Source organism: Neofelis nebulosa, chromosome 3 (genome assembly GCF_028018385.1).
Source record: "Neofelis nebulosa isolate mNeoNeb1 chromosome 3, mNeoNeb1.pri, whole genome shotgun sequence".
Taxonomy (NCBI): Eukaryota; Metazoa; Chordata; class Mammalia; order Carnivora; family Felidae; genus Neofelis; species Neofelis nebulosa.
In genome coordinates this window covers 205143771-205169484 of record NC_080784.1, presented here as the reverse complement: position 1 = coordinate 205169484, position 25714 = coordinate 205143771, and the positions used below count along the sequence as shown (strand labels likewise).

Below are 25714 nucleotides of genomic sequence, written 5' to 3'. Positions count from 1 at the left end.
TGTCTCCCACCTCACTCTCAAGTAGGACTGTCCCCTTTGTGACCTGGCTTGGTCATTGCTGCAGAGATGACTCATCACTGTCTACATAGTCTGGGTCGCCCCACGGACTTGACTGCCTCGATCTCTCGTGTCCGTCCTCCTCGTAGCTGTGTGACTTGGTGTCTTGCCAGCACGTCACACTTAGGATAAAAATTGAACTCGTCCCCTGGCATAGCTGCTTTACCCTGGCTCCTTTTTCCCACTTTGGTCCGTCCTCACCGTGGGAGATGCTCAGACCTCAGCGTTGCTGCTGACTCCTCCCCGCCCCAACGAGCCGCCTGACTTCCTCTGCTCTCCCGTCCACTTCGCCCTCTCTGCTGACGAACCCCCCGCCCCCAGAGGCCGTGAGAACCTTCCTAGCAGCCCTGCTTGCTGGTCATTTGTTCTGGCCCGTGCCTTGCTGAGCCCTTCACTCAGGTTTTACTGTTTGATGCTCTGAGCAGCTGCTGCTCCCAATTCCATTTTGCAAATGAGAAAGCTGAGACCCGGGTGATGTGCAGCCAGGGCCAGGTAAGTGGGGGAGCCGTGGTCTGATTCCAGAGCCTGCACTGCATCCCGGGCACCTGGAACACAGCTCTGACTGTGGTTCCTGCCCCTGTTCCGTGAACCCCCTCCTCCGTGGTCTGTCACTCCCTGTGCTCTCCGGCCTGGCTCCCCTATTCCTTCAGGACAGCGCCTGCCTCTTCCCTCGTGTCCACTGGCCCTCAAGGAGCCCGTGCAATAATGGAGGGCACGGAGAAGGACCGGGCCCGGGCTGAGTGGGCCGGAGGTGGGTGATGCTGTCCACGCAGCACCCAGAGAAAACCCTGGAAACGGAGCCGGAGACAAGACGAGCGCTGGACGTCTCGCTGGAACTGACCTTCTGAGTATGTCTGCCGTGCTCCCTGGGTGCCCCAGGAGGCCAGCCCGGTGTCCTGTGCTGTGACTCTCCTGCTTCGGTTAGTTCTCTTTCTCTGCCTCAGGTCAGAGGCGCAACAGTCACAAAGTAGTAGGGAACAAATACACAAAGCGTAGTCTGTCTGTGTTTGCCCATGTTAGGGCCCCTTTGCACTTGGGATGTTGTAGAACCTAAACCGGAAATAAGACTTTGACTCCCCAGCCGTGGCGCCAGGAGACTCGAGATACAGAAGGCAGGGAGCCGTTGGCAGCCCCCACCTGTGTTAGGTCTTCCTGCTGGGCTTGCAGCGCGTGCGTGTCTGCTGGTCCTTGGGGCGAGGGCCAGCTCGTGTGGAGCCCGGGCAGATGGCACGGGAGGCGTCTTGAGCTGACTTTGTATCTGTCTAAAGGAGGGGACAGAATGAAATCGCTAATTCCCGGAGGGGATTTGTCCAGGCCTTGAGGGCGATGCCGTGGACAGGCTTGTGGGCAGAGTGCCACCGGGCGTGCCGCTGACGTGCCCAAGCGGAGCAGGTGGCTGGCTGCGTGGTGGCCCCGCCCCAGGAGGGCCCGTGCTGGCCCTGTGCTCTCAGCAGTCTGTGGAGCGTGGGCTGGGGTCTGGCGTGGGCACTTGCCGTGGTGCAGCCCAAATGGGACCCCAGGCCTCCCAGAGCTCAGCCTTTCCACACTGAGCAGAGAGGAGCCGACCCGGGCCCTCCAGCCCCTGCCATCTCTAATTTCTGGGGCTTTCTCTGCTCACCACGGGCTCCTGAGGCTTCTTTGCAAACAAGGAGACATTTATTACGTTGTGAGTGGGGTGTCGCGAGGGTCCTGCCGCTCCTACCAGAGTGGCCTTGCTGTCCCAGGGGCAGTAACCTGTGGCACCCGGTGTGGGCCACCTGCTCCTCGGTGGAGCCGGGTCCGCTGTCACGGCGCAGGCGCGGCTCTTGGCGCGGGGCTCCTGGGGAACTTGCTGACAGGGGCGGAAGAGAAGGCCCGGCGAATAAGGCGTCAGCTCCCGTGGCTGCTCCGTTAGATAAGCAGCATGTCTGGGTTTTGCTTCAAAAGCCCAGTTTTCTAAGTGCCAAATGCTTTGTGTAAGTACAGGAGAAAGCTGAGGGTGTACCTTTTGTGTAAAGTCTTCCTGTGGCCACAGAGCGTTGGGCCCCAGTGAGCCGCCAAGACATTTCCCTCTCAGTTCTACTTTTGGCTTGTTTCTAGGAATGTTCCGTAGGATCACAGCAGCCGCCTCCAGACTGCTCACGGTGGACAGCAGCGACAGCAGCTTCTACGGCCTGGACAGGCTGAACGCGCAGGTGCGCGCCATGGTGCCCACGCATCCGGCGCTCGTGCTGCTCTGGTGCCAGATCCTGCTGCTCGTCGGCCACACCGACCACCGCTGGTGGGCAGAGGTGCAGCAGACCCCCAGGTACGCCCGCCCCCGTGGGCCGGGACAGCGGCCAGCGGCAGGTCTGGCCCCGTGTCCGTGAGGCTTTGTGCAGACTCCGCTCTCTGTCCGTCTTCCTCTCGTGGGGAGGAACGTGGTCGGACCAGAGGCATTGACAACAGCTGCTGCTTTTTAAGTGTGGTTTCTTTGACAAGTTCTTCGACACTGTCCCTCTTGTGGTTCATTCTGCTCATGCCGTGTCCCTCTTGCTGGGCTCTCGTCCTTAAATTGGTTCCAGAGCCAGACGTGTTGCAATGTCTTAACTTCATTGTAAGTTAAATGTGGTTCTGGTTATTCTTAGATAGTGAAGTAATTACTGAGCAGCATTTCAGAAGTACTTGGAAATGCCCTCTTTTTTACCATTCGAGAAGACTTACTAAGTATCTGATTGGGGGTGACCCCCTTTGTGCAAAGAGTTTTCAGGCGTAAGCCTTGATTTCTGGGCATTTGCACACACGTGGGAATGAAGCTTTGCCACCCGTCCCCCAAGCTGGGTCCTCAGCGTGGTGTTTCTGGAAGGCTCGAGAGCCCGTGGTGAGCAGAGAAAGCCCCAGAAATTAGAGATGGCGGGGGCTGCAGGGCCCGGGTCGGCTCCTCTCTGCTCAGTGTGGACAGGCTGAGCTCTGGGAGGCCTGGGGTCCCATTTGGGCCGCACCGTTGCTTTCAGCTGGAAAATCCAGTGTTGGCAGGCGTCACTCACTATCCGCTTGTGTGCTGTGTGTTGTGGAAGACGCAAAGGAACAACAACACCTGTTTCCGGCCCTCAGCGTGCTCACGGTTTAGTTGGGGAAGACAGGCTACTGGAAACATTTGAAAGGCTTCGAGAACATTGTTAAGTTTGTCACGATGACGACCGACGGTAAGAGTCAGGGACAGAGAATGAGTGTCTTCCGCGTCGGTGCTTCCTCAGTGCACACACCAGGCAGCTGGCAGGCTTATTAGAACCAGGGTTGGTTCACCAGGTCACTGGCGGGGCCTGGGACTCTGCTCTTCCGCCAGGCTCCCGGGTGGAGTGATGCTCTGGTCCGCGGAGCACACGCCGGGCGAGGCCCTGAGTCCCTGAGGAGTGGGCCTGAGAGCCGCCGGGGGCTCGTGCCAGAGACCCGGACTGTGCGTGCGTGTAGAGAACGCGTGGAGTGCACGTGTGTGCGTGTGTAGAGTGTGTGTGCCCGTAGGGTTTGTGCGTGTGCGTAGAGCACGTACGTGTGTGAGGGCGTGTGTGTGGAGGGCACGTGTGTGTGCACACAAGGTGACCACATACTGGTGGTTGAATCTAGGTGAAGGGTGTGTGACTACTCGTTGAATTAACCTTTCAGCTTTTCTGTTGGTTGGAAAGTCTTCGGAGTGAAAGTTCAGGAAAACAGATCTAGGAAGTCGGGACATTTGAGACCGCCTGGCTCTGGACGGCTCACAGGAGGTTTGCTCCAGAGGGAGACACGTGGGAAGCGGCTGTGAGTTCGAACGGCTCCAAATCCTCCCCACCCGGGACGTTACGGGCGCTTCCCCTTCTAGGCCTCGGAGCGGGTGCAGGGCGGCGTCATTACAGTTTTCATTCGTGTTTCTCTCATGACTTAGAAAGTCAGTCGTGTTTTCACATGCCTGTTGGCCATTTGTATACCTTCTGTTGTAAAGTACACATTCAGATGTTTGCTGTTTTTTAAGATTTGGCTGTCTATTGTCTTGTTACTGGGCTGTCAATTTTTTATATTCTGGATGTAAGCTCTTTGTCAGAGGTAACGTAAAAGTTCTCTCTCGTTCTGTGGTTTGCTGTTTTATTTTCATGATTTCATTTGAGCAGAAATGTTAAAATTCTATGAAATCAAGTTTGTCAGTTATTCTGGTTCATTCTTTTTCTGTCCAACCCAAGAAATGTGTGCCTCCCCCAAGAGCACCAAGATTGTCTCCTGTGGCTTCTTCTGGAACTTCCATAGCGTTGGTGCTCAGCGCCACGAGCTAACATTTGTGTGTGATGAAACGTGCGGGGTGCTTCGGTCAGCATTGCGTGTGGAAAAGGCCGTCCCGCCTCTGTTGAGTCCCCGTGGCACCTGCCTCAGAACCCAGTGGGCACCGGTGTGCGGACCTGCCTCTGGGCCCTGCTCACGGCCGTCACTCCGCGCTCCCGGCACCGCCACTGCGTCCCTCGGCCGCCCTGCCGCTCCCCCAGCTTCCCTTCACGTTCAGCATGGCTTTGGCTCTTTTACGTTCTTTGCATTTCCACCTGTATGTCTTCGAATCCGGTTGTGAATGCAGACAAGCCAGCGGCGGGGGTTTGACTGAGCTTGCAGCCGGTCTGGAGAGTGATCTGGAGAGCCCATGTCCAGCATCCAGTCTTCCCGTCTTCGAACTTGGCCTCTCTCTCTGCTGGGTTAGGTGCTTCGTGTGCCACACCTGTCTCCTAGTGTCTGGCGTACAGGGGTCACGCGTGTTTCTGAATTGTTTCTGCGCTTCATCTGGGATGGTGTGTCAAGTGCTGCTTTCAGAAGTGTTTTGTTTTACGTGGTGTGCCGCTAGCTTCTGGAAATGCAAGTGGTTTTGTGTACTGACTTCACGTCCCGAGACCTGGCCCGACTCACGCGGGGGCCCCAGGAGGCCTCTCTGTGCACACACACATGTCACCTCCAGGTGGAGACTTTCCACTTCTTCCTTCCCCACTTGCGTTCCTCCTTTCCTCTCTTCTGCTTCAGGACACTGACCAGGCCCTCCACACAAGTCTGGCCTCCTGTGTGTGTGTTTCTCGTGGGGTCCACGGGTGCCACTTCCGTAACGGCTCCTGTCCACTTGCTGTCCAGGGCGGTGGAAGAGATGGACTTCGCCACTTGATGGCATTTAAGACACGGAAACTGCAGAGGTGTTATTAATCGCAGTGTTTCGCTTCCCTTTTTAAAAAATTTGTTGTTTTAAGTAATCTGTATCCCTAACGTGGGGCTCAGACTCACAACCCCGAGACCCAAGAGTCACGTGCTCCGCAACAGAGCCAACCGGGGGCCCCAGAGAAGACAAAAGCAGATTTAGTCAGTAGACTTAAATGCTTGAAAAATCCGAGCAACCTCGAGAGCCGGTCACTGTCGGAGGCTGCAGGCGTCCCTTTTGCTTTGGGGAGCTGTGTAGGTGGAGCACCCGCCATGGCCACAGGGCCCCTTCGACCAGCTGGGTGTGCAGGAAGAGTCACGCTCCTCCGGTCTGCCGTGCTGGATCCTTGCCGGTCTCTTTCCATTAGCGTTAGGCGCTTGTGTGTGTGTGGGCGGGGGCAGTGTATGCGTGGTTATGTGTGTTGTGTTTGTGGTGTGCGTACGGTCTGTGCACGGCGAGTGTGTGGTATTTGTGTGGCGTGTGTTTGGCTCTTTTTGTGTTGGTGGGAGTTAACCCGCTAAGTGTCTCCATCAACTCTGGGATGCCCTGTTCAGACCGCCCGCTCCTTTTTTGTTGCGTGTGCCTTTGTTTACTCTGATGTTACGTCAGAAACCTCTGCATCTGGGAATTGTTTTCTGGGGCTGGCAGGAGGGCTGAGAAGAGGAGACGTTTCTGTTTGTCGGTTTTAAATTGACTTACGACTTACGATACAGGACAACCCACTCTTGTACCAAGTGTCAGGTGAATGCCACCACAGTCACGATACAGATCAGTGCTGTCACCTCAGAAGATTCCCTGCGTCCTTCGTGGTCACCCCCATACCCTGCCACTGGCCCATGCTCTGTGCTTGTGTGTAGCCTGTTGCACGGTGCCATTTGGATGGAGTCACACGGTCCGCGCTTCTTCGGTCTGGCTTTGTCATTTAGCGCACTGTATTTAAAGGTCTTTTATGGCGCTGGCGTGCATGTACCGTGATTTGTTCTTGGGATTAGCGGGTAGTATTCCCTTGTCTGGGTGACAACAGCTGGCTCGTCCATTCACCAGGTGAGAAAAGGCAAATTGCAGTTTGAACGGGTTTCTAACCTGTAGAATATTTTAGACCGGTTCCCTTGTAAATCCTGAAGTGTCAAAGGAAAAGTTGACACATTCCAGAATGTTCTCGTCCTCGTGTGACCTCTGTCTCCACTAAGCTCTTTGCCGCCGAGGGAAGGAGATTGTCCTCACACTTAGGCCGGGGCAAGTTTGTGGGAGTGGCAACAAGTGTGTGAAGGGTTGTGGCGGAATCGAGGGTTCCGAGTGTGTGATTCCCCTGGGCTGAGAAAGAAAAAGACCGGCTTCCCTAGAGGGGGTGAATTTTGCAGACCTGCTCTCTGCCGGGGCCTCGGTGAGTGCGCGCTTCCCTGGTGACTTGTGAAACACGGTAGGCAGCTCGTGTGCGTGCCGGCGCTGGGGTCCCCACGGCGGCTGCCTTGTCCGGCGCAGTAGCCGAGAGCCTCGGCGCCTGAGTGCCCATCCACCTGCAGCCTCGGGCCGGCCTTGGCCTTTAGGTCAAGCATTTGGCGGTTTGCCTGTGAGACCCTCTTCTTTCTTTCGTTTTCCACGCATGCGCTGCCGTAGCTCAGAGGCCAGTGGCTAAGAGCGCACGTCACACATGCGGTGGGCGTGGCTGTCCCAGAGGCGTCAGCACGCCTGTTCCTCCTTCCAGGAGACGTAGTCTGTCCAGTACGAAGTCACTCAGCCCCCAGATGTCCGGAGAGGAGGGGGACTCCGACGCGGCCAGTAAACCCGGAATGTGCAACAGAGAAATAGTGCGGCGGGGAGCTCTCATTCTCTTCTGCGATTATGTCGTAAGTCGGGAAACGAGGGGTGTGGTGGGGCAGGGGCAGCTTCCGCGGAGCCACCTCCTGCCACCCAGCCACCAGCTCGGAGACCACAGGACCGTGGACCGCAGTGAGCGTTGGGTCCTGCTCCGGCTGGTCGCGGAAGGAAGGTTTGTCTGCAGGTCCCGTGCCTCTGGCACCTGGTTGGCCTGCCTGTGTGATAGGAACGAGCCGAGAGTGTGACTTTTGAGTGTGGCTCTCCTACGAGGTTCGTCATCTGTGGGAAGGGCCTTAGGTACCCGTTGCTTCATTTTAAAGTCGCTTCCTGGGGCGCCTGGGGGGCTCAGTCAGTTGGGCCTCCGAGTTCGGCTTAGGTCACGATCTCACGGTTTGTGGGTTCGAGCCCCTTGTCGGGCCCTGTGCTGACAGCTCGGAGCCTGGAGCTGCTTCGGATTCTGTGTCCCCCTCTCTCTCTGCCCCTCCCCGGCTCACACTCTGTCTCTCTCTCTTTCAAAAATAAATAAATGTTAAAAAAAATTTTTAAGTTAAAAATTTCCTGGCTAAATGCCATCCGTTTTATTTTATTTTATCTTATCTTTTATTTTACTTTATTTTTATATTACGTTACGATATTATGTTGTTTTTGAGTTTATTGATTTTGAGAGACACAGAGACAGCATGAGTTGGGGAGGGGCAGAGAGAGGGGGAGAGAGAAATCCCAAGCAGGCTCCACGCTGTCAGCGCAAAGCCCAGTGCGAGGCTCAAACTCACCAATCGTGAGATGATGACCTGAGCCGAAACCAAGAGTCGGATGCTTAGCCGACTGAGCCACCCGGGTGCCCCATATGCCGTCCTTTTCAAAAAGATAACATTTGCGGAGTTGTTGGCCGTCAAATGAGCGTCACGTGTTTCATAGAGAAAATTGATAAAAACCAGGGGTGCCTGGGTGTCTCAGTTGAGCGTCTGACTCTTGATTTTGGCTCAGGTCACGTTCTCACAATTCATGGGATTGAGCACCTTGTCAGGATCTGTGCTGACAGCATGGAGCCTACTTGGGATTCTCTCTCCCTCTTTCTCTGCTCCTCTCCCCCTCGTGCACACTTTCTCTCAAAATAAACGTGAAGAAAAAAGAAGAAAATTAACAAAAACCAATAAACAGAAGAAGATACCATCTCCTTGTAATTGCGTTACTCAAAAAACCTGTTGTGGCATTTGGGCTGGAATTTGGTGCTTTTTCTCTCCCAGTACAGAGCATGTGCACGTCTTTGGCACTAACATGGCACCATGCACGTGCTGTTTTCACACAGCAGAGGGCATGACATTCTCAGTCGGAAAGGAAGGGGACTCTTTCAAGGAACTAGTTGTCATCAGAGAGATTTTTCATTGCTACTCACTTTTTTTACTTACATTCTTTACATTGACATAGCTTTTCTATCTTTTTCTACTTTTGAGAAATAATTATATAACGCTTTCACAGAAATGTAAGAAAAATACAAGTTTTATAAACTAATGCTATCAAGTTATCCCCCATAGAAAATATTTATCAGTAACCATGTCAAAGAATTGTTCTTATTTTACAGTTTCTGCCCAGGAGGATTATGAATTAAGTTGAAAAAGCAACATACATATTTAAAGATGGGGAAGAGGGGCGCCTGGGTGGCGCAGTCGGTTAAGCGTCCGACTTCAGCCAGGTCACGATCTCACGGTCCGTGAGTTCGAGCCCCGCGTCAGGCTCTGGGCTGATGGCTCAGAGCCTGGAGCCTGTTTCCAATTCTGTGTCTCCCTCTCTCTCTGTCCCTCCCCCGTTCATGCTCTGTCTCTCTCTGTCCCAAAAAAATAAAATAAACGTTGAAAAAAAAAAAAAAAAAAAAATTAAAGATGGGGAAGAAAAAGGAGGGGGGGCGGGCGCCGAAGTGGCTCAGCCAGTTAAGTGTCTGGCTTCGGCTCAGGTCTGATGTCACCGTTCGTGAGTTCGAGCCCCACATCAGGCACTGTGCTGACAACTCAGAGCCTGGAGCCTGCTTTGGATTCTGTGTCTGCCTCTCTCTCTGACCCTCTCCTGCTCACACTGTCTCTCTCTCTCTCTCTCTCTCTCTCAAAAATAAATAAACCTTGGGGCGCCTGGGTGGCTCAGTCGGTTAAGCGTCTGACTTCGGCTCAGGTCATGATCTCACGGTCCGTGGGTTCGAGCCCCGCGTCGGGCTCTGTGCCGACAGCTCAGAGCCTGGAACCTGCTTCAGATTCTGTGTCTCCCTCTCTCTCTGACCCTCCCCGTTCATGCTCTGTCTCTCTCTGTCTCAAAAATAAATAAACATTAAAAAAAATTAAAAAAAAAAAATAATAATAAATAAATAAATAAATAAACCTTAAAAAAATAATAATAAAAAAATAAAGATGGATATTTATTTCCTTACAAATCTTAAGTTTCACCCCTTAATGTCCATGTGGAATTTGTTCATATTTTGGATTCAGGCGTTCTGTCAAAACTGTGACAGTTGTGGGAGCCCTTTTTCTCCAGTGACCTGTCACAGGATTGGAGAAGGAGAAGCGGAGAACACTCTCACTCTCGTTGGGCCAGATGGAAGCCCGGACAGAGCAGGGCCTGCCGTGCATGGGAGTGTCTGTCACCTGGTCTCCTGCATCACGGCTCGGTCCAGTCACCTGAGGGCAGGGCGATGTCGGCCCTGCTGTGCCCGCTGCCCTGGGGTCACTGGTCCATGGCAGGCGCCCGTCGACCCCTGTAGCCCTGGGCCTTGCTCCTCTCTCCCCCTACCCCTTGGCCGGTGTCCCTCGGAGCTGTGCCGGAGTGTCACATTTCCCTGGCGGGGTCTGACATCCAACAGCTTTGGCCACATCGTAGGGTTGAAGGCAACGGAGTCTGTGAAGTGAGCTCCGCCCCTGATGATCATCGGTGGTCAGACACTGGACATTTTCAGTGAAGATCATAATTCGGAATTTATTTTCCCCTTCCTACGTCTTGGGGCCTTTTCTGTGGCATCGGTATCCGTTCTGTGCTTGTCTACTTGGAAACGCGTCTTTCACTGTCTTTTTTCCCCCAGTGTCAGAACCTACATGATTCGGAGCACTTAACGTGGCTCATCGTGAATCATATCCAGGACCTGATCAGTCTGTCCCATGAGCCTCCCGTGCAGGATCTCATTAGTGCTGTTCACCGGAACTCCGCCGCCAGCGGCCTCTTCATCCAGGCAATTCAGTCTCGTTGTGAGAACCTTTCAGCCGTAAGTCTCTCTAGTGACGACTGTTGCCGGTCAGTTTTCTTCTCTGCCTTAAACACGTACCGTCGGAACTTTGAAACTGCTGCTTTCCAGCTGGCAAAATCCTGTGCCCTTGCTGCTTTCCTTCTCCCCACCTCCAGCCCACCACCCTGAAGAAGACGCTTCAGTGCTTGGAAGGGATCCACCTCAGCCAGTCGGGCGCCGTGTTAACACTGTATGTGGACAAGCTTTTGTGCACCCCGTTCCGAGTGCTGGCTCGCACGGTCGACACCCTTGCCTGTCGCCGCGTGGAGATGCTTTTGGCCGCGAATTTGCAGGTACGACAAAGACACTGAGACTGATTTTTACTGAGAAGTTAGCAGAGCAGGCAGAGCAGTTGGCTGGTTTTTTCCTCCACAGGCGTAGTCTTCACATGGCCGCTGAGGGAAACATGTACAAGATGTGTAAATTCCTTGTGTGCCTGATACGAGTGCTGCCTGTACTTTCTGCTCGCAAACTGTACACGTTACTCTTTGCTTTTGAAATCAGCGCAAGGTTATTTGGATTCATTACGTGCTGACGTGTTATTGTCCACTGCAGAGCAGCACGGCCCAGTTGCCGGCGGAGGAACTAACCAGAATCCAGGAATACCTTCAGAGCAGCGGGCTGGCTCAGAGGTAATGCGACAACCAGGCGTTCCTTGCTTTTGGATATAAAGGCTTCGATCTGTAAGGGGATAAGCTCAGGACGAGAGGTCGATGTGCCTTGTAGGTGAGTTTACTGCAGAAGGGCCTTGAGAGAAGGCCTTCCTAAGTGACACGGAATGGGACTCACTTTATAAAAAGGGAGATGAACAGACAGCACTGTGTCTGCCGTCGGAGCAGATACGCCTGCGTCCCCTTGGCTGCCTGAGAGGTTGTACGTGTTCACCAGGCTGTGACGGAGGACAGGGTTACCCGCCTTATCTTCGCAAAACCGCAGCGTGTAACCCAACTGCTGCGCAAGAGCGGGCCTGTCTGAAAGACGTTACCCAGTTTTCGGCGCGCAAGAATGATATTTGCGTCTTGCTAAAATGTTACCTCTGTGTGGTATTTATCACCTGATTTTGTTGCATAGTCTTTTAGAAGCCTTATCAGAAATCCTGACATCTGTTAAAGATTTCTTCAACTAAATAAATAAAATGTTTCACCTTTAGATTTTACCTTTTGCCCTCCACAGGGGGGAAGGCGTGTGCCTGTGAGCGCGTGCGTGCACGCGTGTGTGTGTGTGTGTGTGTGTGTGTGTGTGTGTGTGCAAGAGGGACAGAGACAGAGAGAGAGACAGGGAGACAGCCAGAGAGGGAGAGCGGGAGGGAGAACGGGGTAGAATGCCTGTGCTGTGGATCGTTGCCGGTGTCTTCCCTGGGGAAGGGGCCTAACCGGGTAGACAGCACACGGTTTGGACGGACGTGCAGTTTGCTGGGCCGGTCATACTGTCATTTGCATCATGAAGTCGTTGCTCTGTTAGCAGATAGCGGAAGGTCAAACCATCATTTTTTGGTTCTAGATTTAGATTTCAGACCAGATGAGGAAGATTATATACATATCTTGTTCAAGGTGAGGTGCTGCTTCTATGAAGTGAACATAAATTGGTATAAATTTTATCGTGTTGGGAGAATCAGTGGGAGATTTTGTGCACTTGGGTCTTAGAATAGATGATCTATTTTGCATTTGTAAAGAATGCTTTTATTAGCTGTTGAACCATGTATTGCCTGTCACGATGTTCGAGTATAGATGAAACGTCTGCAAAACGTTGGTGGGGCACGAGCCGTGCTGTTAAACATAAGCCAGAGCCTGAAGCTGCATCACCACCTGTCTGAGCATCGTCGAGGCGGCTCTGAAGAAAACGGGGCACATGTGTCGCATCCCGCTTTAGGAAGCCGCCGTTACTTCTTACCCGTGAAGCTGTGCTCTAACCCCACGTGTGGTCCTATTCCAGACACCAGAGGCTGTACTCCCTGCTGGACAGGCTTCGTCTTGCTACCGCACCGGGCTCCCGTGGCCCTTCTCCTCCAGTCACGTCCCACCCGCTGGACGGGGATGGGCCCCTGGCACTGGAGACAGTCATTCCAGACAAAGTAAGCGTCTGGCCCGTGTGTGTGTGTGTGTGTGTGTGTGTGTGTGTGTGTGTGTGTGTGTGACACACAGGGCCCGGGCACTCCGTGCTCCCGTGAGCCTTTGGCAAATCCAGAGGGTGCAGCGGGGCGGCTCAGGCAGCGGGGCGTCCTGAAACGTGGCGTGGCTCTCGAGGGCTCTCTGCCCGTCCTGCTTCTTGCTGGCAGTGGGCGGGGTCCCATCACTGACAGGATGCCTGAGGTCCAGCCCAGGTCATCAGCAGGAAGTGTGGGGTGAGAGAGGAAACGCTGATTTGGGACACTTCTGGCGTCAAGCAGAGGGGCATCGGCACAGTTAGCAAATGGGAGGCAGGGGAGGAGTGGCCGTGGCCCGCGTAGCCCAAAGTGTCTGCCCCCCTGGCCTGTCTCCCTCTCCTTAAACCTGCCGACCTACGTGCTGAGCTCACCGTCCCAAGGACCCTGGTCCTTGCCGTCACCCTTAGTACTCAAACTGCAGAGCCGGGGACCATTTGGGGCCTCGGCAGATCCTTGGTACTCTGTTTTCTGGAGGGAGGTCAGCGTAGATGTGAACTTGGATTTTGAAAACTCGTAGCCCAGGCACAGAGTGGCAAAGTTCAGGCCTCTACACTCAGATTCGATTTGTTCGGAGCCTCTGCTGCACTGGCCTTGGAGAGGAAGGAGCGAGGCAGACACCCCAGTAGAAGGTGATCAGAGCATCCCCAGGCGAGGGGTGGACAGTGGGTGAGGGCACAGGGAGGAGGGCCTGCTGGCCCCACACTTGAGCTGTTAGGAGGGCACTGGAATGTTCACCGGGTAAGGGAGGAGAGGCTGTCCAGTAGGTAACGGCAAGTCCAAAGACAGCCTTGTAGCAGTTCCCGTGGAAAAGGCCTGTGGTTTGGTGAGCAGCCGCACGGCCACCTAGAATCCGGTTTTACTGAAGCTGCATTCACGGTCCATCTGGGGCCCCCTGTCCTTTGGTCTGGGGCCACAGGATGTGAGGGGCAGTGATCACAGAAACAGCGCATGTTCAATAGAGTTGAAGCCCCTGCCCAACTGCATGGCGTTATCCTTTTTCTTCTTCCCAGGACTGGTACCTACGTCTAGTCAAATCCCAGTGCTGGACTAGGTCAGATTCTGCGCTGCTGGAAGGGGCAGAACTGGTGAATCGGATTCCTCCCAGTGACATGAGCACGTTCATGATGAACTCGGTACGGTGGAGAGCAGCAGGACGCCAGCAGCATGCTGGACTGGCTTCACTGTCACGCGACTGACTTAGGACGTGTGCCACTCACTCTTCTGCCTTAATGGCAGAGACTCTGATCCAGACAGGATGGAGCATGGGAGTCTCTGGTCTAGGTGGGACGGGACATGGAGAGACTAACCCATTCCGGGGAGAAATTAGGGAGACATTAATCCAGACGGGGCAGGACGAGGCGAGACTCTAACCCAGACGGGGCATGACGAGGGGAGGCTCTGACCCGGGGGTGGGGGGCGCAGGACAAGGAGAGACTCTGACCCGGACGGGCAGGACACTGTTTCAGCCACATTAGAATCCAAAAGGAAGTAAATTGTGTTTAATTCAACTTTTCATGCACTTGAAGGAAATAGGTTCTCTTAGATTATTGTCTGTTCCCATTGCATATTCTCATAGTCACGAGGAAAGGTATTGAAATGGTATATAGTACATGATTTAACTGACTCTCATGGCATTCCGGAAATTGATCTTCAGTAAGGCCCCTCCCCTTATGTTATGTAGTGAGGTCCTCTCGCCCCCACTACTTATAGTGAGGGCCTTGTACCTCTCCTACATACAGTGAGGTCCCTCCGTTACTTGTAGTCAGGCATTCCCCAGCCCCTCACTAGATGTCACGAGGTCCCCGTCCCCACCCTTGATGTCATGTAGGCATGCAGGCAGAGCCGACCCAGGAGGCCCTTGCAAAGCATCCGAGTCCCCGTCCCAGCTCTTGGGCAGGTCCTGTGAGGAGTGGAGCCTTCCCCTTCTGTGCCATCCACAGCCTTTGCTTCCTTCCCAGACTTCCTGGGGCAAGCAACTGACTAAACCTAGGTGTTTCGGTGCTCCCTCAACATGTACCAGATGGGAATGCAGAGCAGCAGGGGCCTGGGGGGCCGGCAGGGCGGCTGCGTGCAGGGTGGGGGGCCTGGGGGGCCGGCAGGGCGGCTGCGTGGAGGAGGGTGGGGGGCAGCAAAGGATGGGCTGGGTGAGGAGGAAGAGACTCAGGGTAGAGGCCACACAGCAGTCTTTGACCAAGTGCTGATTTTTCATTAGTCTGACAGTAGGTGCTACATTGAAAAAACAGAATTGGCTCCAATCAATTGGCTGAAATCATTTTAAGCTCCATTCAGTGAAAGCTGATTTGCTGAATAAATTTGATGATCTATTTATTGAATTTTCCAATTCAGTAATTGGACTTTTAATAGCTTTAAAGGTTCTAGCTATAGCAGAAATTTCAATTTTGGTCACTGATGATGACCTAGCTTTTCTGAATGTTACCTAAAATAAGATGAATATTCTGCCTGAAAATTGGCCCCTAAGATCCTTAAATGGTTTTTAAAAATTGGCAAAACAGTACAAATTGATACATGGTCATAAGAAATGCTATTTTTCAACCACCATCATGGCTGTTTTGACTTATTTCACCTCCTTTTGAACATACCTTTTTCAAACTTGGTGAATGTGTGGTGTTTCACTGGATTTCTTGGGTGCCTTGTCAGCTTCGTTTTGTATTTTTATCAATTAAAAATTATATGTGTTAAATTTTTTATTTCAAACAAATCTGAAGGTATAAATGATGTAAAATATTTCTTTGATAATAAAGTACCCCAAAGAGATCAGAAATAAACTTCACCGAGCATATGGTACTTATTACGGCAAGTAGACTACTCTTTAAGATATTTTTTATGGGGCGCTCGAGGGTGTTCTCTCAGAAACGTTCGCATCGTCCTTTCTTCTGTGTGTTTTTCTTGCCTGCTTGAAAGTGTGTAGTTGTTGTTACTGAACCTTTAACGTCCTGATTCAGGAATTCAACTTAAGCCTGTTGGCGCCGTGCCTGGGCCTTGGCGTGCGCGAAGTCTCCGGAGGCCAGAGGAGTCCACTTTTCGAAGCAGCTCGCCTGGCGACTCTGGACCGTGTGACCGGCCTGGTGCAGCAGCTCCCTGCCGCCCACCACGTTTTCCAGCCGTTCCTGCCCGCAGAGCCCACCGCCTACTGGAACAAGTTGAATGATCTATTTGGTAGTTAAAATAGAAACTTCTTTTATTTCTTAAACGTGCTGCAGAGCCAGTACTGTGCTTTGCACTGAGTCACGATACGGTAAATACCGTTGATCTAATAAACTGAGAGCACGCACAGAGGTGACTTGAGAAACAGTGCTGGGACCCCTAGCTCTGGGTGTCTCGGCATGTTTGCCGATCCTTGGCCCAGCCCTGGAGGGGCGCTGAGACAGGCTCTGAGGAAGGTGCATCCCGAGTCACGCGTGGAGTTAGGTGTGGGTGCGGATGTGCTTCTGAGCTGCGGGTGCCTGCAGATTCTCAGAGAACGGCCTCACTGCCGTTCACGAGCCTCTGCTGGAGTTGCGCTCACCCCCAATCTTGTGTTTTAGGGGATGCTGTGTTGTATCGCTCCTTGACCACTCTGGCCCGGGCTCTGGCCCAGTACCTGCTGGTATTCTCCAAACTGCCCGGCCACTTGCACCTTCCTCCTGAGAAGGAGAGGGACACGGTGAAGTTTGTGGTCATGACCCTCGAGGTAAGAGGCAGCCGGGGAAGTCATTGTTTCCGTGCTGAGGGACTGTCACTAGAGAAGTCGGGAAGGCAGTTTTGTCTATAACCTGGGAGCTGTGCCGTCAGGCAGGCTCCCCTTCTCACAGAGACACTAACTACAGGTGGTGAAGCATCACACCTGTCACCTGCTTAGAGCACGTTCACATCCCCCGATCGTGCTGCTTTCTCCCAGGTGCCTTGGGAGATTGGCAGCACGGTGCTTCCTGTCCCTACCTTAGAGCCGGCCCTGGAGAGCTGGGCCTGGGACCTGGACTTGCACCCACAGCTGTCTCCCCCTGCGTGTCTGGGGCGAGGGCGCAGGTCATAGAGGAGGGTCTGGTGGGGAGAAGCAAGGGTCACTGGAGAGATGGGCAGAAACCTCTCAGGGATCTCCCAAACAGTGTTGGAAGTCACGTGCTTGTGTGTAGACCTCTTTGCTTGATTCTAAGATGCCTCTCATTTCACGACAGATAGCCACTAAATTTATTTTTCTAGGGAAAAGGAAGCACCACTGATGTAGTGTGGATCCTAATTTACATAATCAAAGAAAAATAGTCTGGGAAAATTATTATGCTTTAAATTGAGAAATAGGGGCGCCTGGGTGGCGCAGTCGGTTAAGCGTCCGACTTCAGCCAGGTCACGATCTCGCGGTCCGTGAGTTCGAGCCCCGCGTCGGGCTCTGGGCTGATGGCTCGGAGCCTGGAGCCTGCTTCCGATTCTGTGTCTCCCTCTCTCTCTGCCCCTCCCCCGTTCATGCTCTGTCTCTCTCTGTCCCAAAAATAAATAAAAAACGTTGAAAAAAAAAAAATTTTAAAAAAATAAATAAATTGAGAAATAAACGTGGACATTTCAGCCACGGGGAATTAAACACTCTGTGTTGGCACTTACAGTCACCCCTAAAATGTGTACATGATGTGGGTGTGTTACCTTTCCATACAATTTCTGGAAAATAGTCTAGCCTACATCCTTGCAGCCAGAGACCTGAGCTGTGTCTCTCAGCCGAAGCAGGACACGGCTGACCCAGCGTCAACTCCGCCTGCCACTCACAGCAGGGAGAGAGAGAGGTGTCAGGAAGGCACCGTGCGGTCGTTCGTGAAGGGGTGAGCAAGCACCCGCTTAGAGGCAGGCTGAGTCACATGGCTGCTGATCCCTGTCCTCTGGTCTCAGTGTGGCGAGCAGGCCGACAGGCAATACGTCTCAGTGCAGAGTGATCGCTGGCCACCGCAGTCCTGTGCCTGCTGCATACAGGGCGAAATGCTTCCACGCGTCCACTCATTCAGGCCTTACTGCAGTTCTGGGACATGGGCTCTGTTATTCCCATTTTGCAGACGAGGAGGGCAAGGCTTAGAGAAGTTGGGCGGCTCGCCCAGGTTTACCCATTAGGAGGTAGCCAGTAGACATTTGAACCCAAGCCTGGCCATGTCCGAGACCCATGCTCTCAGATTCAGCCTCTGACTACGACACGGGCAAGGCCTGCCTGTGCCCTGGGAGCCCCGAGTAAGAAGACCTTGGCCTGGAGGCCATGTAGCCAGCAAAAGATTTCTTTCTTTCTTTTTTGAGTTTTTGGTTTTGTTTTTGTTTTTAACATTTATTCATTTTTGAGAGACGGAGAGAGACACAGCACAAGTGGGGGAGGGGGACACTGAGAAAGGGAGACTCGGAATCCCAAGCAGGCTCCAGGCTCTGAGCTGTCAGCACAGAGCCTGATGTGTCAGCACAGAGCTTGAACCCACAAACCGTGAGATCATGACCTGAGCTGGAGTCGGACACTTAACCGACTGAGCCACCCAGGCGCCCTGGCCAGGGAAGGATTTCTAGAGAAGCCTACAGAGATGACGGAAAGAGGAGCAGCGAGATCAGGGTGGCCATTTCGGCAGAGGAGAGCCCCAGGCACTTTTGGGAGCAGGTGGTCAGGCACGAATGTAAGGGACTGGGCGACGGGGGCCCATTCCTCTGGAAGGGTGTCACGACCTGCTGCCTCTGGCGCTTTGGACAGTTCTCTGAGAGCTGGGGGTCGTTTGCTCCCTGACAGCCCGGAGACAGGAAGGAAGCAGGTCTGAGCCGTCTGTAACACTGACCCTCCCCTGTAGGCCCTGTCGTGGCATTTGATCCATGAGCAGATCCCGCTGAGTCTGGACCTTCAGGCGGGCCTGGACTGCTGTTGCCTGGCCCTGCAGCTGCCCAGCGTCTGGAGCGCACTCTCCTCCCCAGAGATGGTGACCCACGCCTGTTCTCTCATCCACTGTGTCCGCTTCATCCTGGAAGCCAGTGAGTCTGTGGCCACAAGGGCTTTCTCTCCTTTCTCACTTGAACCAGTCATCAGCTCTGCAGATCGAGTCGCAGACATTTATTTGGTACCACCTGTTTACCAGGTGCTAAGCAAGGAATTGGGGGTGAATTGGTGAATAAAATATGAGCCTGGTGTTAATCTCCAGTGTCTTGGATTCTGCACTAGAATTAAACTGGAATTTGCTTTTGTAGTCATTTTGTTTAGATTTTAGAGTTCCAAGTTTCATAAAAAAAATATTTCCAATTTTATGTCCCTTTGATCTCTGGTCCTAGCTGACTGTTTCATGCTTTCAGTCCCAGATGACCATAAGATTTAATAAGATTACATTAGAAAGATTGTTTTCTGTTATAGTCAAAATGCTTGTTTCTATAATGCATTGTAATACTAATATATTATAAAATAAAAGTGACTTATTCTTTTCAAGGAACAGTGTCCTTAACAAGGGTCATTACCCAGAGTTTCTTAAAAATTGGACATTATAGTTTACATGTTAGAGGGTGTTTTGAAGTTTCATTGTTTAAATTGTTTTCATCTGTGCATTTGTAGTCAACTTGAAAACAAAGATCTAGGGAGCAGTTTTTCAAAGCCAGACTTCTTGGGGATTGCAGTGATGCTCTTAGCAGTAATGAATCACGAGCTGTCTGATAAAAACCTTCAGGGCGAGAGGTGGCAGACTTAGAAATCTCCACGTAGAAGTCGAGTCCCGAGCGTTGTAGGCTAGCCCAGAGGCTCATAACACCCAAGGCTGGTACTGTCGAAAATCTAGGCCTCGTTTGACTTAGTCTCTCACCTTGAGATGTTGTGAAACTATGCGAATGTGACATCTTGAATGAAAAGAAAGAGTAAAGTTTGTTCTCTTGTGATTTTAGTTGTGGTGCAGCCTGGGGACCAGCTTCTTAGTCCAGACCGAAGGATGAACACCCCAAAGGCTGCCAGAGAGGACGAAGTAGATTCAAACACACAAAGTAAGTCTCGGACCCACATTTTTTCCTCCCTGTTTCTTTGGGGTCTTGAAATTCATGAATAAAAGAGACTTTTAAAATGGTAAGTGTGGACTCTTAAAACGTTACTTGGTTGAGCTGCACTCTGTTGCTTCTCTCTGGAGCGTAGTTTGCGGCTTCACCTCGCGTGTGCTCTTTCCCCTGCTGGCATGCTGGCTCCGTCCATCTGGCCTCCTTGGTCCCCCAGACTCAGCTGGGGCGCCACCCCCCAGGGAAGCCCTCCGGGGTCCCCACAGCCACTCCTCCCCACCTAGCGCCTCCGTCCCCTGCAGGGCCTCCTGCTCTGGTCTCTCACCTAGACTCTGAGCTCCCTCAGGGCAGGGGCTCTGTTCCCTCTCTGTGTGCTCGCCTTTGTCAACGCTCGACAGATGTTCCCTGAGTAATGAATGAGTAAGTGGAATTGCTGAGAAGCTCGAAGTTAGTGGAAATACCCACGTGAATGATAGGTGACCGGAGTGTCTATTTCAGCCGTGTGTTGTGGTGGATTTTTAAATGAAATTGACTGCTCTTCCTACAAAAAACATGTCCACATCCCATTTATTTATACAGCTTTTCTAGATTTACATGGGACCGTTCTCATCTCTTGATTCATCTCTCACTCTTTGAAATGTGGCGAGACAGATTGGGAGGAAAGCTCTAGGCTGAGCGACGGCTTGTCGCTGGGGGGACCTCCATGCTCCTGGGGCTGGGCCGGCTCTTCACCCAGAGGCTGTGACTGGAATGCGGGCCTGCAGCCCCTGCACAGAGATGGGAAGCAGATGCCCCGGCTGCTGGTTCTTGTCTGCCCCTTTCGTGGAACACTCTCCCTTGGAGTACGAGAGTCTTAGCCATATTCTGGCGGCTTAAGAAACCTGTTTTTTTCAGAGGGGCACCTGGGTGGCCCAAGTGAGTTAAGCGCCCGACTTCGGCTCAGGTCATGATCCTGCGGTTCGTGGGTTCGAGCCCCGCGTCGGGCTCTGTGCTGACAGCCGGGAGCCTGGAGCCTACTTCAGATTCTGGGTCTCCCTCTCTCTCTCTGCCCCTCCCCGCTGCTCACGCTCTGTCTCTCTCTCTTGCTCTCGCTCAAAGAAAAATAAACATTAAAGAAAAAACATTATGTACTTCAGAGCAAGTACATAAATGCTTTCTTATTGCCAGCTTTTGTGCAATCCCAGGTAATGACGGCATTTTCCTGTCATTAGTTTTGAGCATGCTGGTTTTCTAGTTACCTGTTCAAGGCTTTGTAATTGTCTAACCGTCCAGAAACAACGGTGTTTCAGTACACAGCCAAGCTCTTCTCCAAGTGTTTACCTCAAAGCTCTACAGTTCTGTCAGCTGTCTGGGATTTCATGATTTCCTGTTGATAATGTGAGGGGTCTGCAGACACTCACTTCCCTGCTCAGCCGCTTCCTAGCTGAGTGACCTTGACCAGTTATTATCCAGTGCTTCCGCAGCGAGGGTACGGATGACACTACCCTCGGGGTTGGTGTGAGGATGAAATGAGTTAACCCATGTTAACAGCACCCAGAATAAGCGCCAGTCTTGTTATAAGTGCTCAGCAAATGGCACCATACTTTTCTTCACCACGTGAATTTCCATTCCTCAGAATACTTCAGGCACTTCAGGGGGTCGAGTCAGAGCACACAGGCCCGTGGGCTGGAGCATGCTTAGTTTGTGGCCATTGTGCCCGTTCTCCATGGCCCTGTTTAGGCCGCTTACACTCGTCCTGGCCAGAGGAAGAATGACAGGATGATGCCTCTTAAGGGACTGCTGGTCAGGGACGCCCAGCTGGCTCAGTCAGTAGAGCGTGCGACTCTTGATCTCGGGTTAGTGAGTTTGAGCCCCATGTTGGGCATAGAGTTTATTTACTTTTTTAAAAAAGTATTACTAAAGACAGCTTTGTCTCTCTTAGCTTGGCACTTGACTCCATAATCCATAAGCCCAGTAAGAATCCCTTCTTCTCCATATGAGGAAGTTGCTTAGCCTTTCCAGCCTCAAAACCATGGGTTATGTTCACGGACAGCCCCAAACATTCATCAACTCAGCAGATGATTTTTTGGCACATACTCTGTGCCAGACTCAAAGTGAACGAGAAACTGCCTGCCCTCGAGGTGCCGTGGTCCTTACCTCAGGCCGTGGGGTCTGCCTCAGCATTCTGCCTTGGGGGTTCTAGGGTGGGACTTGGCATCCCATCAGAATACCCCCCACCAGCCCGGGAGAAGCCCTGATGTTGTGCGTCATGATTTACATCATGGTTCCTTGCACACCAGCTGGGAGAGGAGTGCAAGCACCAGGGAGGGGCGGCTCCCCCGGATGTCAGCCGGCCGACACGGCCGCGTAAGTGCAGGGTGGGCAGGCGGGCTGGGACCGGGAGCAGGAGACAGGTTCAAGACGACGGTCCTGGCAGTCGTGTGCAGGCTTGCACGTTTAGACAGATTTGAAGAAGGTAACACCTGTAGACCTTCAGCGAGCGACTGGAGGCCTAGCAGGCTCTGCGTCTGTGGCTTGAGCAGCTGGCTGTAGGGTCGTGCCTTGTGCGGTGGGGGGGCGGGAGAGTCAGGAGTGGAGGTGTGGGTTTGGGATGTGTTTTGACAGAACAGCCCTCTGAACCACGGTGTTTGTTTAGACCCGGCCTATATTACCGCAGCCTGTGGGATGGTGGCAGAAATGGTGGAGGCTTTGCCATCGGTGTTGGCCTTGGGCCATAAGAGGAATAGCAGCACCCCAGCGTTTCTCACATCGGTGCTCAGGAACATCATCATCAGCCTGGCTCGCTTACCCCTCGTCAACAGCTACACGCGCGTCCCCCCCCTGGTGAGTCTGGTCACTCCTTGGCGGAAAACCAAAGTTAACGAGATGCGTGGGCAAGCCCCTGGCTGGGGGCCCCTGGGGGGTGAGAGCAGACGTGGACCCCTCAGGTGCTTCCTCTGTGGCACAGAGCCTTTCGTGGCGTGCGCTCAAGGCGCCTATCTGATTTCCTTGGGCGTGGTGTCCAGCAGTCGGTGGCAGAAATGCTGGGTTTTCCAAAATGGGGTGAGGCATGACTTCGAGCAGTAAGACTTCATCTCCCACCAGTCGGTACTTCGTGTTGGATGTGATTGGCAGGGAACTAGACTCCTTTGTTTCACGGTAGACCAGAAGTGCTACCCCTCGGGTACTTCCCTTTAGAAGCAGTCCCCGTCTGGTGTTACTCAGCTGTTTCGGCACAGCCGCTTTTGGGTCTCCTCATGCCACGTTGTCCTCAGGATCAGTTTCGAGTCGGTTTTAACAGGGACTCTGTCCCGTGGAATAGGAAGGGCTTAGTGTGAGCAGTTGAGGGTTGGTGGTGGCCACATGGCCTCTCCCTGGGGAAGCTGCCTTGGCCCTCACAGCCTGCCCAGATAAGGAGTTGGGTGACGGGGTGAACACGGCAGGTCAGGGTGAGCCGGGAGGACCGAGAGGAAAGGCGCTTTCTCGGCAGAGGAAAGGTCTCTGCCCAGAAGGAGCTTGTGCCAGTGGGGCACGGCCTAGTGCGTGTGTGTGCGAGGGAGGGATTCTGGGTACGCTGCACCGAGGGAGCACACGGAGGGAAGGGGAGCTGGCCCCCCCCCACCCCCCCCCACCGGCGGCCTGTGCTCTGCACGCAGGACGTTACCGTAGGTCTTGAGACAGCCGCACGTCTGGACAGGAACGGGGGACACTGTGGGAGGCGCAGTCCCAGAGGTCACTGTGTCTGGAGTAGAAGCCACAGTGTGCCGGCACGGATCCTGTGCTGTAGGGGGGCTCTTCGGGCAGGGCCCTGAACCCACAGGGAGTGGTGGTGAGGAGGGTGCAGCGAGCAACTTAGCGAGACGCGGGGGAGAGAGACCCGGCGTCTTCCCGAGGTGAACACGAGGCACCAGAGCCGACAAGGGCTGGCTGTGTCTCTGAGGCCCCCACGGGTGGGCCTGAGGAATCCGGAGCTGAGCCCTCGGCCTGGGCGCCCCAAGTGCTCTTCGGCTTTGCCGGAGCGGTCAGCTCAGCTGGCGGGGGGCTTGGCCGCTCCCGCTGCCAGGACTGCCTCAGGTCAACCTCGGGCCCACCTTCCGTTCGTGGAGTTTAGAAGTACGAATGGCATGGCTTCTTGCGGCTGCTCGCCGGTGAACATTCTACGTGCAGCCTGATAACTAACTTCTTTATCTCACACACCAGCTCTGGGGGGGAGGGGGCCCCCGCCCGCATGTGATGATGACCCGGGCACTGCCAACTCGGGCCCTCTGGAACCTGACTTCCCGAGCTGCCAGCCTGGGGAGCGGTGGGGTGGCAGCTGTTAGGGGGAAGGGGCTGGGTCAGGTTGGGGAGCAGGCAGGTTGGGGAAGGGGCGGTCAGAGCGGATAAGGGGCACACGACGGGGAAGGAGATCCTCAGACAAAGCACGGGAGCTGTTTTCCCAGGAAGGCGGTGCGCTCGCTTTCGGGAATGTGTGCACACGCGGTCAGGGGGCCGCTGGCCTCTGGAGGGAGACCGTGCTTAGAGAGATTGTACTTCATGGTGTCCTCGCAGCATGGCTGTCCTGACTTGACTGGGGTCCCTTTCTTTTTCATCTTTCAGGTTTGGAAACTTGGATGGTCCCCCAAACCGGGAGGGGATTTTGGTACAGCGTTTCCTGAGATCCCAGTGGAGTTCCTCCAGGAGAAGGAGGTCTTTAAAGAGTTCATCTATCGCATCAACACTCTAGGTAGTCCAGATTTCTCTTTCAGAAACGGTAGACCTCAAGGCGCGTTCTTGCCCGTTTCTTCTCGGTTATTCCGTAAGGAGCTGGGGCAGGATGTGATCGTGTGTGAATAGTGCATCCTGCAGTGTGTATAAAACTGTCACGATGAAAAATTCTTGCCAGGTTGGTGTGGTATTGGGTGTGGCGGGCGGGGGGCGGGGGGAAGGTTAAACGCCAAGTTTTCATACACCAGGCTTCTTGGGAGTCAGGACCGGCGCCTGGTGATAGATGATGTGCGGCCCAGTTCGGTCCGTGCCCCGCGCTGCTGTCCTGCCTGGCGGGGGCGGTTTTATCTCCCGTGTGCTCTTGTGTGGTCACTGATGCCCTTCTCTCCGGTGCAGGGCGAGCAGGCGGGGCGGGGTGGAGCCAGCACGGCCGAGCAGGGGGAAGGTAGACTGCGTTGTGTCAGACAGCACGGGACTCTGGGTGAAGGGGGCAGGTCACCTCCACCTCCGGGACCCCTGGCTTTGTCATCCACGGTGTCACGACGGATTCGGAAACTAAGAGAGACACTCCTAGAAACTCAGTAAATCGTATCAGTACTTTCCCGGTCAGGGTTCCTGCCCGCTTTCTGCAGCACGGTGCAAGTTACGTTTTTGTCCCCATTGTGCGGCTCGACGTGTGGTCTGGTGGGAGGGTCGTAATTGGTAGATCTGGAGTGTTTGTCTTTTGAGGCGGGCGTGGACATCTGCCTGCGCGATGGGCCAGCCCTTTGTCTCCGGCTTCTGCGCACTTTGTGCTGCTTCTGATCCCAGAAGGTTCAGGCAGCCGATACCCTCTCGCCTCTACTTTGGTTTTAGTGAAGTGGACAGTTCGTGACCCTGTCCAGAGTGAAACCCAGCGGTGACCCAAGAGCAGAGCCGTGGGAAGCTCGGTTTCTTTCCTCTCCTTGGAGGTGGTTACCAGGCAGCCTCCTGGCCACCCTGTGTGACATCCGTTCCTTTTCTCACTCAGGCATCTTCGTGCCCGAACTGTCACTCAGACCCCAGACAGGTCCACGGTCTCTTCCTGATGTGGCCTTTGCTCATGCCTTTTTTTGTGTGCTTCCTGTTCCTTTCCCGTAAATCGACGGCATAGGCCTCTGTATCTCCAGCAGCCTCACCAGGTCAGGCTGGCTGCCTCCGCTGCCCCTCTGAGTCACCCCGTCTCCCTCTGTATCCACTTCTACCAAGGGGATCCTGGAGGTTGATGCTCTGGTTTTCCTGCCCTCAGCACCCCCTCCCCGTCACTTGTGGCCCCACCACCAGCAGCACGGCCACCCCCACCTGGCGGGTCACGAGCGGGAACAGGCGGCGCTCGGCTCTCGGACACGAGCACTCCTCACGCGCTCCGCGAGGGCCGCCGGTGGCGATGCCGCGTGCGGGCGGCCCGCCAGATGCGGCGCCCCGGCAACGTTCCATCCTTTTTTAATCTGCCGCTCTTCTGAGGTGGGGTCAGAGCAACCACTGCTTCTACGTTTTTACTTTGAGCAGCTTCATTGAGATGGAATCGCAGAGTACGCGCTTCACCCACTCACAGCGTGCGGTCGGCCGTCTGCCGTTCGTACGGGGTCACGCAGCCCGTGGCCCAGGG

At 53.9% G+C, this 25714-nt stretch overlaps 1 protein-coding gene across 3 annotated transcripts in view; it reads left to right on the top strand.

Moving 5' to 3' along the window:
- Positions 1 to 25714, top strand: part of HTT (huntingtin) — a 151034-nt gene that overhangs the window by 106679 nt on the left and 18641 nt on the right. For all 3 annotated transcript variants that reach the window (XM_058719605.1, XM_058719606.1, XM_058719607.1), the window contains 13 exons: positions 2137 to 2344; positions 6918 to 7059; positions 10092 to 10271; positions 10409 to 10585; positions 10848 to 10924; positions 12225 to 12363; positions 13446 to 13568; positions 15399 to 15612; positions 15981 to 16126; positions 18231 to 18408; positions 19300 to 19395; positions 22037 to 22224; positions 23980 to 24106. In XM_058719605.1, the coding sequence (XP_058575588.1) occupies positions 2137 to 2344; positions 6918 to 7059; positions 10092 to 10271; positions 10409 to 10585; positions 10848 to 10924; positions 12225 to 12363; positions 13446 to 13568; positions 15399 to 15612; positions 15981 to 16126; positions 18231 to 18408; positions 19300 to 19395; positions 22037 to 22224; positions 23980 to 24106 (1995 nt within the window). The remainder of the gene's footprint in view (positions 1 to 2136; positions 2345 to 6917; positions 7060 to 10091; positions 10272 to 10408; positions 10586 to 10847; positions 10925 to 12224; positions 12364 to 13445; positions 13569 to 15398; positions 15613 to 15980; positions 16127 to 18230; positions 18409 to 19299; positions 19396 to 22036; positions 22225 to 23979; positions 24107 to 25714) is intronic.